The sequence below is a fragment of the Monomorium pharaonis genome, chromosome 6, assembly GCF_013373865.1.
Source record: "Monomorium pharaonis isolate MP-MQ-018 chromosome 6, ASM1337386v2, whole genome shotgun sequence".
NCBI classification, from domain to species: domain Eukaryota; kingdom Metazoa; phylum Arthropoda; class Insecta; order Hymenoptera; family Formicidae; genus Monomorium; species Monomorium pharaonis.
The window spans coordinates 27370126-27387960 of record NC_050472.1 but is presented as its reverse complement, the minus strand read 5'-3'; the positions used below and the strand labels follow the sequence as shown (position 1 = coordinate 27387960).

The 17835-nt window shown below is 27.3% G+C and overlaps 2 protein-coding genes and 1 long non-coding RNA gene across 8 annotated transcripts; 1 reads left to right on the top strand and 2 right to left on the bottom strand.

The window, feature by feature from the left end:
- The first annotated feature begins 1196 nt into the window (after window positions 1–1196).
- On the top strand, window positions 1197–12897 carry LOC105833155 (adenylate kinase isoenzyme 5). 6 transcript variants are annotated; one of them, XM_028190746.2, is made up of 12 exons: window positions 1197–1781; window positions 2815–3254; window positions 6709–6876; window positions 6958–7068; window positions 8173–8315; window positions 8464–8646; window positions 8770–8892; window positions 8968–9118; window positions 9465–9733; window positions 9908–10072; window positions 10626–10896; window positions 11291–11535. In XM_028190746.2, the coding sequence occupies exons 2-12, from the start codon at window positions 3233–3235 to the stop codon at window positions 11533–11535; spliced, it is 1851 nt and encodes a 616-aa protein (XP_028046547.1). In that variant the 5' UTR covers window positions 1197–1781; window positions 2815–3232. The 6 variants fall into 6 exon arrangements, with proteins under 6 accessions (XP_028046547.1, XP_012530114.1, XP_012530116.1 ...); XM_012674660.3 differs by having other exon boundaries at window positions 2776–3254; XM_012674662.3 differs by having other exon boundaries at window positions 1197–1930; window positions 2899–3254.
- A 937-nt stretch (window positions 12898–13834) lies between these two features.
- On the bottom strand, window positions 13835–16170 carry LOC105834381 (biogenesis of lysosome-related organelles complex 1 subunit 6). Its single transcript, XM_012676821.3, has 6 exons — window positions 16081–16170; window positions 15742–15994; window positions 14931–15038; window positions 14772–14859; window positions 14146–14232; window positions 13835–14039 (listed from the first exon to the last, which is right to left on the bottom strand). The coding sequence occupies exons 2-6, from the start codon at window positions 15789–15791 to the stop codon at window positions 13923–13925; spliced, it is 450 nt and encodes a 149-aa protein (XP_012532275.1). The 5' UTR covers window positions 15792–15994; window positions 16081–16170; the 3' UTR covers window positions 13835–13922.
- Window positions 16171–16431: 261 nt separating this feature from the next.
- Window positions 16432–17714, bottom strand: LOC118646019. Its single transcript, XR_004963654.1, has 2 exons — window positions 17255–17714; window positions 16432–16574 (listed from the first exon to the last, which is right to left on the bottom strand). It is a non-coding gene; the product is annotated as an uncharacterized LOC118646019 (long non-coding RNA).
- Between the last annotated feature and the right edge of the window lie 121 nt (window positions 17715–17835).

Genomic DNA, 17835 nt, shown 5'->3' with positions numbered 1-17835 from the left:
CTTTATTAATGCGAAAGTTTGAATTTATTTGAATGCTTCTTATTGCGATTGATTGCGATATTCAGAATGACATATTCAGAAAATATTCAACTGAATATCTTTTGAATATCTTCTGAATTCTTTTGAATTCTGCTTTTTGACAAAATGTCAATATTTTTTAATTCTTTCAATCCGACGTTTTATGCAGAGATAACAGCATATACTATTTATCAGGTTTCTTATTTTCTTCTTCATTTATTAAGCTAAAGAAGACAAATAAAAAGTTAAAAGATCGAAAATATAAAATATAAGTTTTCTAAAATAATTCAGATTAAAATCAAGATTGTATATAATTGTCTTTTTAATTATAAGTTGAAATTGAAATTATATTATACTATGCATATGAAAAGAAAGTAAGTAAATACGATATAACGAAATAGGTAAAATAGTGTAAAGTAAAATATAAAATGAGCGAAGTTAACAAAGAGTTAAAATTCTTGAAAAAAATATTTTGACAAAAAATTTTCGTAAACAGAATAACTTTTGAAAAAAATACGATATGTAGGTATAATTTATTTAAGGCGTTATAATTTAAGTTCATGAGTTCAAGAGAAAATTATTATGACATTGCAGTAATTTGCATTTATGTTTAGATAATGCACAGATAGAAGCATGCAGAATTTAGGCATATCTAATTTTATCGTAAATATCTCGCTTTATTGTAAATATATCGCTTTGTTGTAGTTCTGAAATATGCTCCTCGATCGATTGTAAGTATTGAGAGCATAAATTTCGTATTAACCTCGTGTGTTAAATGCTCGACACGTCCTCATTCCTATTTCTACGTTAAAGTAGTATTGTTGCAAGTAGTACAGCTGTTGCTACCCTAAGAGATCCCACGAAAATATAAATGCGCATTGATAATTTTACTAGAAAGAGGTAATTACTTTTCAAACTCGCATATCGCGTTGAACGACGTGACTGATTTATATTTACCTTGAAAAAAAGTTCTCATAATATTTAATAATGCTTATATTTTTTAAAAATATTTCATATTTTAAATTTATGAAAATTTTTGAAAAGACTCTAAATCCTTCAACTTTTATAAATTTTCTTTAAAAATTATACGATGAGAAATTTTAGAACATTTTTGAATTGTTTTTCTTTATAGAGATATTATGCATATGGTTACATCACAAGATATTTTACATCTAATTATACATATGCAATTATATATATTTGATTATCATTTTTATCGGATATTGAATTGTGCGGTTACTTCGTCTAGTATTTATGCTATGTTGTATTATATTTCGATGAAAATTGTAGAGGTAAATAATATCATTACTCGAATATATATCACAGTATTCTCTCTCATCTGACTATCTGCTCATCGAACTCTCGTTCGAGGACAGTCACGTCGGTAAGAACTTGACATTGAACCTTTACGTTTATACACCCTCATATATCACACGCCATGATTACACACTGACACAAACCGACACAAACACACACACACACACACCCAACACACACACACAGGGGCGCGCACACGCACATATTCATGCCCAATTGTCCACTATTGCTGTATGTAAAGTACATACAAATGTACAAAGAACGGGCGCTTGCGCGTATCCATGACAATATGATTCTTACCACGACCTCTATTCGTTCCTAACAAATCATTATGGCATTGTCGTGCGCGTTGCAAGAAAGCTCAATGTAAAAGCTCCGTCGCGGAAACGTCGTGACTCATAGCTGTTTATATTGTCGCATGCAACACTTTGCATCAGCACTTCCGGGTAAACGCAAACAAAGTCGAGAGTGTTTCGTTCTTTAAATTTCATCGGGGTATCGCGCGAAATTATTGGTACACAGTGGATGCAACTTACTCCATTCGTTAGAAACTTGTGGAAACCGTGTGGATTTACTCATCGATCACTCATCCATCGTGAGTCGCATTTCGAGAGAGATCGATCGTTAATCTTGCAAGTTTTGAAATTCGATGCGATGCAATGTGATCTTCCGTGTTTTTGTTGAGAACTGTTTAATTTGTTTTTCATATTTATACTCTCGAATTGATTTAAATTGTGATCCTAGATTTTTATTCTAAATTAACTTAAATTATAAGTTCTTGAAATATAAGATATAATTTTTGTTGCACTTTTTTTACTTTTTTTAAACTCATTAATGTTTACATTAATAAACTATTTATATCTAAATATGGATCAATTTTAATATGTTCTCAATTAGATTTCTTCACGGTACTTTACGCTGTTCTTTTCTTCATTACCACTTTTTAATTTTTTCCAAATTATTTAATTGATCTAATTGTTATTGTAATGAGTAATGTAACTGTAAATTAAGTTTATATATATATATATATATATATAATTTTCTTATCATTTCTTTGTTTATTTATCATAAACTTTATTTATTACACTTTCTTTAATTTAGTTTAATTTCTTTCTATGATCAATTTTTTTGGTACGATTATTTTGCACTTATATATTACTCAAACTATATTTTTTATTTTTTAATTATTAAATCTTATATATTAAATATATTAAATATATTTCATTTGATATTATATTGCATTTGTTGTTTATAATTTTCTGAATTCAAGATTAATTCAAGATTAATTTTGTCAACATAAATAAGTAAAAATGTAATGTACGTAAAGCTAATATTGTTAAAGAAACGGCGTTTAGTAAATCTATATAGTTCTTATTCAACTATAGCACATAAAATATGTAAATTTTTAATTATATCAATTATTCAATTGCAATTATCTAGTGTGGACACTCATTGAATGTAAATTTCTCAAAAATTCAGACAACGTCGATGTGGACATTGATTTTACTTACTTTCATTCTCAAGTGCTTGTTGAAGAAGTTACGTCGAATAAATCCAACACAGGTCAACACGTGGCAAGTGCACACGCCTCCGTCATTAGGACGTCGTTTCATAGGAAAGAAAATTAAGTCCCATGGATAAAAAGAATTAAATTTGAAAAATCAAATTAGTGTATATTCGTCGAAACAACATCTGATTCGGTCACGAAAATTAATTGCAAAAATTATTAATTGGCAACACGTGATACAAGAAACATTATTGTCTAATGTGAAAGTTTCGTAAAGCTATACGTCGTAACTCTTTAGAACTTTGTGTTGAAGCGGGGATGAGCTTATTTGTTGGAAGCATGTGAGTAAATGGCCGTAAAAGGATCGTGTCAGCCTTTGAACAACTTACTATGGGCATCTGCCTGGACACAGGTTAGTATAAATATATATTGTTATAATCCAAAAATATAAACGTAACTGCTAAATAACATATACGTAAATATAATAATGTAGTATACACAATAGAGTATTATAAAAACCCTATTTAATAGAACACTTTTAGTTTGAATTTATATTTAAAAAATTTTAGTTTTAGTTTTAATTCTAAATATAATTATAAGTTCAAAAATAAAGTGATATAACGGTACACTCAAATAATCTTGCAACGTCAACAAAAATTATATGTGTGTAAAATCTAGCAGAGATAGATAAATAATTAGCAAATACTGTTATATGTATATATATATGTATTGCACCTAATCAATCTAGCTGATAGAAGCAGAATTTTCAAATTCTATATGTGACAGCCTAAAATTGAGCAAATACAAAAAATAGCAATACATTTTGGTTGTGATATCAAGAAATTTGTCTATATCTGCAAAAAATTATTTTGCATGTATAATATTAATCTTATATAATCTAATCTTATCAATAATATCTATTATATTTATTGTTTAAACTGCAATTTGCAATTTGTAAAAGAAAATTGTGCAAATTTTATTCTTGCTTTTGAAGAATTTGTTTTTAGTAGATTTTGTAAAGAAAAATAATATTCTATAATTTTATATAGAAAAAGTTATATGAACAAAATTATAAACTATAAATTTTTACTTGTGTAATTATTTAAGATCAAGTTTTTATCAATATCAATATAATCGAATGTTAGCTTTCGAGAAATATAATAAGGTGTCTTTATAAAGTCTATGTTATCTAATAACATTCACTACGCAAAGACCGCTTCTTTTTTCTGTACTAACTGTAAAAAATAGAAAAAGTATTTTACTTCCTATTGCTCTCTCTCTCTCTCTCTCTTACTATGCTAACTTTACATTTACAATAATAGCAAGTAGTTTTTCTACGCAAGTAGTGGTTAACATCAATTCTATTTCTTTCATTAAGCAAGTAATCATGGAATTCTCGTGTCATACCTATATGTATAAAACAAACTTGGACGCTCGATGCAAGACGCATAACAAGATGTCCATGATTATCATAAATGCATTATTACGATCGATATTGTAGAAGTGACATTATCATGAAAAGTCGTTTTTCGTCATACCAATAAACTTACGTTATAAAACGCGACTTGATTAATAAACATACCTATTTAATATTACTATAATTAAATAAATAATAGCATAGTTTTTTATATACTGTAGGACTCATTGGCATGATATTAATGCTTTGCGATCTGTATATATTTTATCTTTATCCTGTTGCACCATCACCATCTACTGACTGCAGCAAACTATACTGATTTTATCGTAAACACGTGACAATATAAAAGCACAATAAAGTTTAAATATTTTTGTGTTCTGTTTTTAACAAAGTTCAATATTATTATATCGCAAAAACATTAGCTTTGTTGTCAGTGAATTGTAACTTTAAAATTCATATAATGCTTATATCAGCGGATGACAAAGTGTTAAATAATTTGTGATTTTTTAAAGTAAATTTAAATATTAGCTGTATTAAATATTTATGTCGAAAATTTACATGTAACGAATTATTTTTGAAATAAAAATTATAATAATTTTTGACATAAAATATATTTAATTAAAAAAGTATACAATTAAAAATAATTTTTCTAATCAATAATATTTTTTAACCTATTCATTTTTCATAAAATTGTTAACATTAATTATATTTTTGAGAAAATATTTCATTAGCAACAAACAATAGCGAGCTTTAATATTTTTTGTCGTGAATAATTTCGTTAATATTTATGTTTTATGTATTATATAAATTTTATGTTATATATATTAAATAGGGAGAAAAAAGCTATTAAGTTTTGCTTTTTATTAAAGACTTGCCATTAAAAGATAAAAACATTTAATATTTTTGATATACAATTTTACACAATTTTCTCTTCATGTAAACTGTCAAATAAAATTGTTATTTATTACTACGTATCTTGTCAAATTAATGTAATGCTTCATTTAGTTTTCAATATGTAAATTTTTATTTTCAAATATACTTTTCTTTGAAAACTCTAATTAAAATTTAATGCAGTTTAATTTATTTTTAAACAAAAATTGCCAAATTATTAAACATGAAAGATCACAAGATGTTTAATATTAATATATTTATAATTTTATTAAAATTATAATTTGTAATGAAATTCAACACACACACACACACACACACACACACACACACACACACACACACACACACACACACACACACACACACACAGAGAGAGAGAGAGAGAGAGAGAGAGAGAGGAGAGAGAGAGGAGAGAGAGAGAGAGAGAGAGAGAGAGAGAGAGGGGGGGGGGGATTTGTGTAAAGTTACACCTATTATAATGGGTATCAAAATTACCCATATATAATATGATGTAATATATAAATGGAAAAATTATGGTGGAAAATTTTGAGACACACTATAATAAGCAACAATTTTTAAATATATTTTTGTACAAATAAAAAATATTTTCTAAATTACGCAATTATTTAAATTGTAAATATCATTATTTAACTCAAATCTAAGTATAATTAATTTATTTCACATGTATTGCATGTAATTTATAATACATAAATGTAGCAATGCATATTTTATATAATGCCTTTGGCTTCTATCTACCCCTTTGATTTTGTCACGCAACATGATAAGTAGGATACGAATATATAATATGTCCAATAAAATGCAGTGAAACTAAAAACTAAATAACTAAAAAGATAAATTCTCTTAGAAAATAAAATAAAAATATAATTTTGTTCATATAAATCTTTTTTAAGAAAAATGTTGCTGGAAATTAGAAGATTAAAATTATAATTGTCTCTTATAAGAAATTATTTTTTATTGTATATTAATAAAGATATCCTGATAACTTTCTCTAAAGTCAAAATCCATAAATGCGTAAATTTTTATTTACACATATTTATTTACTTTAATTATCACAAATCATCTATTATCCGCTGTTATATATATATATATATATATATATATATATATATATATATATATATATTTAATTTAGAAACCTTATTTTAACAATAATGTCAAAGCTTCCTAACAAAATTATTGTTGAAAATCAGATTATTCAATTATTTCGTTTCTAATCTTAATTTTAAGACTACTAGACGCTTCGTGCGGGCTACTTAACTTTTTATTTAATGACAGGTACTCTCGCAACACAAAGTAAGCGCAGCGAGAGAATCAATCGGCGTCGCGAAAAAGCAACAACAATAAATTTCGAGAGATGCGAGCAATCGACTTTAAAATAAAACTTTAAAATAAACTTCGAAATAATTGGATAATCTGATTTTCAACAATAATTTTGTTAGGAAGCTTTGACATTATTGTTAAAATAAGATTTCTAAATAATATTAATATTTCGATGCATTGTATAAATATGTGTTACAAAATACTAAATGTATTTCAGATCAGCAAAATGGATCGCAGATGTTCGAGGAAAACGATGCTCGAGCTACAGGAAGATGGCGAGGCGAAGCTGGTCTTTTGGCGACTCCACCAGACGGACATTTCCCGAAACAAAATGTTGGTCCTGTTAAATTTGAAATACCCAAAATTCCAGTTATATTTGTACTCGGTTAGTATTAATTAATTGTCACAAATTTAGAATTAAATAATATTTAATAAATCATTAATAAGTTGTACGATTATTTCATAGGAGGTCCCGGTAGTGGTAAGGTGACATATTGCGATAATTTAATACAAGAGAAAAAAGGAATAACACATATCAACATGATGGATCTTCTTCAACAATATGCATTAGGAAATGGTTCGTCATTTGCCTCTCATTTTGTTATAAATATAAATATATATAATGTTAACATCTACGTTTTAATTTATGATATTATGATATAAATTAAATTTAAATTTATAAAGAAAGATTTTCGAATAAAACATTTTAAAAAATTATAAAACTCAAGTTATATATACTGAGAATGTCCTAATATGTAAACTATTTATTTTGCTGCCCGAATTAATAAAGCGATAAAATCGATTTCTGGAAATTGACTCACTTTTTACTTTTGTAATTCATCAATAAAATAAAATAACATTTTATTTATAAAAAAATTAATTTTAGTTTATCAATTTATTTAAAGAATTATAAATTTAAAAATTTATCAATTGTTGAATAACTTATAAAAAGTATATAAATAATAAAAAGAAAAATATGTTTTTAACATTCTTATATTTAAAAAGCATATCTTTAATAATACTTTGATATACACTTAGTATATCTTTTACTTACGAGGAAACCTAGCAAACCCGAAAATTTTATTCGCCTAAAATTAATTCAATTTTAATGAAACTTGGCATAAATGTAAAGAGGGGTAAATACATGAATTTAGAAATTTTTTGTTTGGACTAAAAAACGGTTTAAAGGTGTGAAACCACCCTTCCAAGTTTAAGACACTTTTGCCTTTTCTCGATATATCTCGTGAAATATCAAAATATAAAAAAATATTTCATACAAAAGTTTTACAGCAAAATACGTCTATTTAACTATGCTATTCATTTTTTAAAGAAATTTTTTGAGAAAATTTTTTTACTTTGTCTTTACTTTTGAAGAATGGTTTTACCCCTTCAAACCATGTTTGAGCTCAAACAGAAAATTTCTAAATTCATTACCCTCTCTACATTAAAGTTTTATTAAAATCAGAAATTTTGGGTTTGCGAGGTTTCCTTATTAGTTTTATTTAAATAAGATAATAAAAAATTATAGAAACATATAATATATCCATAATATGTATAAATATGATTTCTAAGAACAAATAAATTAATCTCAATTTTTTAAATTTAAATAATAACATCTGTAAGTAAGAAATTTTTATTCTTGCAACGCACGTCATATATTTCAATTACTTTTATGTTGTAGATATGCAAGATTTTGGACAACTTAGTAGCAAAACTGTCACAGAAGTACTCATGCTTGAGATGAAAATGTCCCCGGGAGCCAAGGTCTTTCTTGTAAGCGGATATCCGCGAAATATGCGTGATGTGGTGGAATATGCTGAAAAAGTAAGTGTCTTCTATATACATTCATTTTTTAAATATAAATATTTATTTATTTTACAAGATAATTATATTCCTTAATATAGTTTAATTATATATAATATACAAATAATTAATGATTTAAGTATAGCATTATATATCATATTACTTACAGATAAAAATTGTTAACGGCGTCATTCTCGTATCATGGAGACAAGAAGTGTTGGAGAGACAAATTGATTTCGGAGCGCAACTCGGTCACGTTATCATTGGATTAGCTAGAATGGAGTTGCATAATTTTTATAGAAACGTAATGCCAGTTGCTGAATATTTCGATCAAAGTGGAATGTTACTTGAGGTAAGCAAATTCGTTATTATCGTTATAATGCGCTCAAGTTTAAATTTGATTCATACATACCAACATTGTACGTACATAGTTGGAAAGTTTATTTTAAATTTAACATATATTATATGTTAACAGATAAATGGAGAACGGAATCCGAGCGAGGTCTATGTTAGTTTTCGTGACGCCGTCCTTAGAATTCTTGGGATGTCAAACGGTGAAATTCAAGACCAAGATGTGCCTCGGTCTTTAGAAGCTGAAGTAATATGAAAATTAAAATTAAAATTTTATTTCTCTAATAATATATTATTATGTTCTGTATTATGTCGTATTTAGGTCGAGGTAGAAAGGAGAAAAGAATCGACAGGTTCACTATTGCCACAACAAGTTGTAGAAACCGACAGGATACCAGCTTCAATATCAATAAATACACCGAAAACCGCTGAGAAACTGAGAAAAGGATTACCATCATTTATTTGGGTTATAGGTACATATATTTTTTATTTTGATATACATGCACGACGTACATATTAGGAAAATTTCTCATAATATCTCGTAATAGTTTTAAGAATTGTTCATATTTTGAATATATGAAGATTTCTGAAAAATATCTTAACTTTTTCAGATTTTATAAGTTTTAAATATATACCTTTTTATAAAAATTTCTAATGTAAATTGCAATCGTTATAAAATGCAATTAAAAGAACGAATCTGTTAAATGGTTTCAATCTTTTCTCTATTATTTTTTATTTCGTTATGCTGTAAAAAGAAAGATCGCTCATTCATGTTGCATAACACTTTATAAATAAAATAATACATACACACATCATTAGGTGGACCAGGAAGTAATAAGGCGACTCTTTGCACCCAAGCCGTTCATAATATGCCTGGTTGGCTGCATATAAGTATTGGAGAATTGTTAAGAACGATGGCATCGTCCAATATAATTGTGAATGACGCAATCGTTTCGGGTGAAATGGTCCCTCACGATATAGTAATGCAACTTGTAGAGCAACAGATTCTTTTGAATCGAGATTCCGATGGTATCGTTATGGATGGATATCCAAGGGACTTGAATCAAGTGCAAGAATTTGAAAGTAAAGTAAGTGCATGCAACGCAAGCAATTTCATGAAACTGCTTGCGTTGCATTAATTATATCTTAAGATTGCAAATTACGTAGATTACGCTTACAAATAATTTGATTGATTGATTTTGTAATTAACCGTCTATCTAATAAATATTACTTAGTATTAATAAATTATTAATTATTAATAGTTTGGACAAGAACCACCTCTGGTGCTACTTGACTGTTCTAAACTGCAACTCGGGAGAGGAAGACTGGACGACAGTGTTTCAGCATTTAGGAAAAGATTGGAGCTTTTTCGCGAAGTATCTCTTCCCATGTTGAAAACACTGGACAACGATAGTCGCTTAATAATTGTACGTAAATAAATAACCGAATTATGACAAAGTACAGTCCAATAAAGTTGAAATAAGTTTTAAATTCGATTTTTTTATTCTATTCTTAACCCGAAGCTGAACAATTTCACTGTTTTTAATACTTGAAAATGTGATCGCGCAATCGAAAGTAACTGTATAATTCGGAAAGAATTAGAAAATGTACATAAAATCACAAAAATTATTATTTAAGCATGATCTCCAAATTATCGCATCTTAATTTAACGCTTTTAGTTCTTCTCTATCCTTATTTTCTTTAAATTATCTTTTCTTAAATATTTAGTGTTTTCCTTTACTACATCCATCTCCTTTCATTTTTTGTTATATTTTGCAGCAAAAATTCTACCCTGTCCTCACATTGCCTCTAAATATCTCTTTCCCTATTTATTGTCTCCACCATATATATATATATATATATATATATATATATATATATATATATATATATCCAATATATATATTTATAAAATGGTTCCATTTTTCTTATGTATAATAATTATAATAATTTATTTCTTTTCTCACAAATACTTAATAGGTGGATGGCGATACAGATGTACCTAGTGTCCAGCAGGATTTTGCTGCTGCGTTATACCAATTAATGCGTCGGACACGTCGCAAAGAAGAAGAAAGTCTACGTGGTCCAGATTCGTCCATGAATACGAGACATCCAAACGGGATACATGCCTCGAATGAATACCAAAATGAACGTGCCATACTTAATGGCGATGCCAAACCAGTAGTCAACGGCGTATCTAATCATATTGGAAAGATAGCCGATGTGTCAAAAAACGGATTTGTTGCTCAAGGTAAACAATTATTGTATTTATTTAGCAGATATAAAATCAGTTTTCTTTATTCTAAGATTCTTCGCTTTCTGGGTTTTTGTCAATTCACATTCTAACCGCTCGTATCTTAATAAGCCACAGGAACCGCATAATTATATAATTACGCCTTGTAAGAAATGCGATATTTTTTCATACAGCGCAGATACAGATATAACATTTCAGTAATATTATAGAAACTTTGCCAAATTACTACAATATTGTAGGAACGTTCTATGCGATCGTATAGATTGTGTCAGAAACAAAAATTGGGCCAAAAGTTGTATTTAAATCCAATCACTGTTTTAAAAGAACGATTTTATATATTTCCTCGCAACATAAAACATCAAATATATTTTGATATTGATTATCTTTTCAGGAGTAGGTACCATTTCTAATGGTGTATTAAACAATATGAAGCACATTCAACAAAATGGTCATATTCAAAATGGTCTCGCAAACGGAACGACGCATATGCTACAGAATGGTGTGGCGCATTTGGCCAACGGCATTGTATCCGGCAACAATAAAGTCGCGCCAGCGATGCACAATTATTTGCCAAAAGATCCCATCAGGAAAATGTATAATGAAGTCGAAGGTTATCAACAAAATCTTCATATATAAATGTAATGTCCGCTGATCTTTTATAATATCTATTGTTAAACAGTTTTAATTGTTAACATTTTATGTGAAAAGTTCCAGACCACTGTTTGGAACTTTCAACTATACCGACAACTTTGATAATTTAATATCGTAATTCCAGTGAGAAATGATGATCGAAAAGATATCGATTCAACGTTGTTTTAATGAGTCATTTCTTATTGGAAATATCTTTCAAGAATACCGTGCCTTAAAAAATTACGACTTAAATAGTATAGTTAATTTATACATATCTGCTATAAATAACCAAAAAATAACCTTCATAAACAATTGGCAACGTATTATGGATAATATATATTACATACAAATTTCTTATAAATTTTAAAATATTAAGAATATCGAAAAATTTGTCTATTTTTTATTTGAAGTTTCGTTTCTGTCAATTTTTCGATATTAGATGATACTGTATGATACTTATTCCAAATTTATTATTATATTTATATGCACAACTATATACATTTTTCTCACACATTTTTTCTTAATAATTAGTTTGCAAGATTACGTAATATTTCCTATTTTCTCGATATACTTTCTTAAACTTTATAGATATTTTATTTTGTTTGATATACATATGTTTGTATACATATATATATATCTTACTATAATTATTAAATAATATTTTAATAGTGTATAAAATAATAAATTGAAAAATTGTACAAAAAATACAAAAATTTCGAGTTATGATAATTTTGCGTTACAAGTTATCAAGGTTGGCTGATATCACATAGAGTTTACATGCGCAAACTCGCAATTGTATTTAATATATGCATATTATAGTTACATTGTATTTATATTTACTCATAATTATATTTATATGCGATACGTCAATATACTTTGAAATGATACGATATCATAGATCGCATATTATACTGAACAAATCGAATTTTGACCACCTTGAAACGCAATAATACAAAATTTTATTCAAATGTCAATCATGTGATTAATAATCGGCTCAAACAATATAAAGTTTGGTTAAAAACGTTTTTAAGAATTTAGTAGGGTTGAGTAGTTGAAAAATTTTTGAAAGTTAAATGATAAAGCTATTAACTTCTAATTTAAAACTTAATTTTAAATGAGTACATACTTAAATTAATTTTACAAGCCATTTGTTTTACTTGACTTAATTTAGTAAAAAAATGTAAAGAAATATTAACTTATCTATCTCTCGAGACTTTGTGTTATTTGGAATATTTCATCTTAGTTTATGTTAACATTAGTATGAATATCAAAAGACATATCATGTCTTACGCCAAGTCACATGTGCAGCAAATAGCAGAATGTACTGTATATTTATACGCTGTAATTAAACATATCAGATTACCGGAACTCGGTAAGATAATTAATCAATTTTATTTAAAGATTTATATTATATATATATAGATATATATATAATGCATCAATAAATTTAAAGAGAATACAGTGGTGAAATCGGTATAAAATTACTTGTCTTTATGTTCTTTTTCTCATTGGGTTATTAGAATATATTAAAGTCACTCTTATCATTTTTCTTAAATAAATGATTGTATATATTTTGATTGATGCTTTTCTTTATATATATATATATATATATATATATATATATATATATAAGCTTTTCTAAGTCTTAATTTAATATTTGACAAAGATCCTTCTTTGTCACTTCTTTGTAACTTCGATTACACTCATAACTTTTTAAAAATAATATTATAATTCATTAAAAATTTTTTTTTATTATAAAAGTCGATTTGATTGTCCAAAGAAAAAGATATATAAAGATTAAGAATAATTTTATATAAAAGTATTTTAAAAGTTTCAGTGTTATTTGGTATTACAATCTCACATTTCTAATATTTTTTTATTTATTCTCTTTTCCTTTGTCTATTTCTAATTTAGTCTACAAGTAGTGAATTAATATCAATATACTAAAATATATCGATATAAAAGATTGTACAAAAAATTATTTTGAAAAATAAAATAAAAGTAAAATATTATTTTTGTCGTTTTATTGTGTTTTATATAATCCTTTTTCATGTTGATTTCAATTGATGTTTTAATCTTTCACGTAAGTTTTGTATTATTTCATTCAAAAATTGTCAGTTATTCCTAATTAGTACAGAAGAAAAATAAAATTGTAAACATTATTATGGAATTCATGCACATTGGCTAGTTCAACGTCCACTGACGCACTATCCAGGCGTAAAATAAAGTCACAAGTAAAACCAGCGCTTGTGATCACAGGCATCTTTCTGCTAAACTCAAATGATTTTAAAGAGGAGTTTTGGTGCAGTTTAGGGATGTACAGTTATATCTTGTATTTTTTTTTATACAAATAATTCGTATGAATTAATTGGTTTATTAAGATTTGTACACTTTTAACTGGTTGACGATCTGCCAATCAATTCTTGTTCCTTGCGTAATTCTTGTTCACGTTGTTGTTCTCTATTTATCGCTTCCTTCTGCTTAATCTGTTGCAAACGCAACACACGTTTCTGTAATAAGTCTTTATGAAACTATCTATATTAATATATACATACGTTATAGTATAATTAATAGTAACCAGTTTTATAATCAACCTTTAGTTTTGATTTGAATTACCTTTAGTTTTGAAGTCCTTTCATGAATATTGACCATTTCTTTTCTTATCACCGCCAATTTTCCTTGATAAATTTTAACAGTTGAAAACTATAACGTACATTTTTTATGTAACTAGACACCATAGACGCGCGCTATTTAGCGTTGTTTTTTACTTTTTAAAAATAAATTGCAATGATAATAGTATAGATAACCATCTATACGAATTATTATTTGTCAACTGCATGACAACAGTCTCTCACAAAGTTAACGCAACAGAAAACCAATCAGCGTCGCAAAAAAGTGGTGACAACATTGTGATAGATTCGGTTATCAATTTCGTGCCTTATCATTAATAAGGAAAAATTTGTGGAAATACACTAAGATCAATAACATTAAAAAAAATTCTTTTTTAACAATCCAAACTTGAAAACACTCCATTAAATCCAAAGTATTCAGGCGTACACGAATAATTTGTAATATAATAATAACAAATATCTAGTATATATAAATATGTAATTCATTGTGAACAAACTTTGTTTGGAAGTCATTGTTAGCTAGCTGTTATTTAATCGCATTATTTAATATATATAACAAAACTTTTACTGACTCTGCTTCTGTGTTCAAGACAAAAGAAAAAAATATCTTACCATATCATTCAAATCTATATCTTCAAATGTTTCATGTATCTTTTTATTTTCAAGCTGCATTCGAGCAAGTACAGTCTCTTGTTTATTCCTATAAGAAAAGTAATATGGTATAACCAAAATAAAATCTTTATCATTTATATTTTTTACTCATATGCTTACGTCAATTCAAAAAGTTCTTGTTTAACTTGTTCTAATGGAGGTTGATAAATACTCAAGAGACCTTCTGCCAATTTTGCTACAGTTTCTGAGAAATCCACTGTATCCTCGCTATTAAAAAATATATAATACTTTTAACTTAAAGTTAAATTAATTTTAAAATTAAGTAAAATTAATATTGTTTAATCACTTTTTTATATTTTCTATTATTTATTTAAATATGTTTATATTATACAATTTAAATATACTATGTTTATATTACACATTTCTATTGTATTTATTACGTAACTTATAAATATCAACAATAAACGACAAATAATTTTTAGTTCTAGATGATTAATAAACAAAAAATTACACAAGTATTAGCATCGATTTGTCTAATTCACACACACACACACACACACACACACACACACACACACACACACACACACACACACACACACACACACACACACACACGCACACACACACACACACACACACACAAAATTAAATTTTTTTTTACAGAATTAGAAAGCAAGTTCCTTGTACGACTGTATTGCAAAAATTACACATTTGTGAATATATATATATATATATAATTAAATTTTTAAGATACTCATTTTTAAGGCGCGAGCAAGTTTTTTACAACTTTACAAATTTTGTTTACTATGAAAATTGTTCATAGTAAACAAAATTTGTAAAGTTGTAAAAAACTTACTCGCGCCTTAAAAATGAGTATCTTAAAAATTTAATTATAATAAATCGTCTAAATATACTATATAACTATAACTATAAATGGCTTGATCTAAAAAGTATATAAAGAGGTTACCTCGAGTGTTTCTCAGCTTTCAATTGAATCTCCGCCACATCGGTCATCATTTTTACGGTTTCTTTCTGTTCTGCTTCATTCGTATTAATACATGTCAATAATAGTGCACTTTGAAGATTTGTAAACAAAAAAGAACGTAAAACGAAATAGAAATTGATAGTTTATTGACACGTCCATGTCAGCTGTGGTCAGCTGATAACTAAGTCTGTTCAGTTGACCTTCTTGTACCGTTCCTCTTTTTTCTTTTTCTCTCCTACGTAAAAAAAAAAAGAGCAAGATGTAAGTTCAGCTGAAGGGAACCGACTTACAATGGATAGCCGAAGTCGAAAACTATAATACAGGAAAAGCAGTAAGGGCTCGCTTGGACGCGTTCAGCAGACGAAGCGAATAGCGGATCAGTGAGCGCTCAGTGATTGTTTAGGCCCGGTTCCACAACTCACGGTTAAATTAACTGGCCGATTATTCCATTGGAATTGACCAATCGTATTTGTCGTTAAGCAAAATTAACAAATACGATTGGTCAATTCCAATGGAATAATCGTCCAGTTAATTTAACCGTGAGTTGTGGAACCGGGCCTTAGGGTCGCTTGTTCCAACTATGAAGACTAGAACTAAGAGACCCAACTAAGCCTGATTTCGCCTCCAAAAGTGAAGCGAAAACCTGTTAGAAATGTACATAGATCTTACATACCTGGATACGCCTTCTGAACTGAATAAAAATATGGTCCCGAGTTGAGATAGCTTGTCTTCTATCCTTCAAGAGGAAAGACTACGTCATATATGCGTCATGCGCAAGAAGTTATATATGTTTAGGCACAATGCAATGGTATAATCTATAATGAAGTATATAAATATAAAAATATTCAAATAAAATGTAAAATATAAAAATATAATTAATCAATTATTAAAAAATTAAAACACAAATATAAAACTACTTACTGTATTAAACAAATAATTATAAAATTTTAAAATAAAAAAATTAAGTTAGTATAAAAAAATTTCTTTAAATACATTTAAGAAACTCGGTTTTCTTATTACAAAGAAATGATTTATTTCAGTTTAATAATGATACTATTGATGTCATTAAATCATTACTTAGAGGAACAAAATCAAAAATGTACGAAATGATTTACTTAAAAGAATAAAATATTTATTTGCTATAGCATATACATTGTTTTGTTGCTGTAAAAAAATATTTGTTTGCATCAAAGAATTCTATTTCAAGAAAATGCATTTTCTTGATTGAAAGAAATTTTTTTTTCAGTGTAGAAATGTTAAAGTTAAGAAATAATCTTATTGTAAAAGAAATACACAAAGTATAAAAAATAATTTATAATGTATGAAAAAAAAATATTGTTATTGGAATACATACAATATCTAAAACTAAATAGATAATACATTACAAATTATATTAATACATATAAATTTAATACAATATATAAAACTAAAATAGATATACATATTATAATATAATTAATTAGACAATTACATAAGATAATTACGGAATACGTACTGGAACAAATTATTCGCGAGTATATGGCATCTCTTGCCCATTGTTGTTATAAAATTATACTAGGTGAATTGTGACTGCATGTGACGCTTTGAGTATATTGTATACTCAAAGATGTGATGTATGCAGGTGTTCAAATTGTCTGCCATATTAAATACGTCATTTTACGCATGCGTTTTGACATGTCCTCTAAAGGATAGAAGTATATATAGACTTCCGTTTTCTCTTTTTCTCTAATGAGGAAGGCGTATCCAGGTATATAAGATCTATGACGGTAACGATTACAGAAATGTACGTGCAATTATGGCCTTTACTATAATTGGTTTCTGCTTCTAAATCTAACAAAGAACTAAAGGCAAGAATCAATCACTGAGCGCTCACTGATGCGCTCGGTCTACTGAACGCGCCCATTATTTTTATACTTTATAAAATTTGATTTGAAATAAAACTGATCCTTTACATTTAAAAATTAACAGTTTTTTTACTTTTCTGTAAAATAATATATTCCATACAGCATATTTTTCAAAAAGATTTCTGAAAGATATCTGGTAGGACATCTTTTAAAAAGCTTTCTGAAAGATGTG

Bases quoted from the DNA above. Each gene is read 5' to 3' on its own strand.
- LOC105833155 (XM_012674658.3), top strand. From the start codon at position 3,233: ATGGGCATCTGCCTGGACACAG. The intron at 7,069-8,172 runs GTTCGTCATTTG...TTTATGTTGTAG, and splicing joins ACAATATGCATTAGGAAATG to ATATGCAAGATTTTGGACAA. The intron at 8,316-8,463 runs GTAAGTGTCTTC...TATTACTTACAG, and splicing joins TGGTGGAATATGCTGAAAAA to ATAAAAATTGTTAACGGCGT.
- LOC105834381 (XM_012676821.3), bottom strand. From the start codon at position 15,791: ATGATGACCGATGTGGCGGAGATTCAATTGAAAGCTGAGAAACACTCG. The intron at 14,860-14,930 runs GTAAGCATATGA...CTTTTCTTATAG, and splicing joins CAAGAACTTTTTGAATTGAC to GAATAAACAAGAGACTGTAC. The intron at 14,040-14,145 runs GTAATTCAAATC...GACTTATTACAG, and splicing joins AAAGGACTTCAAAACTAAAG to AAACGTGTGTTGCGTTTGCA.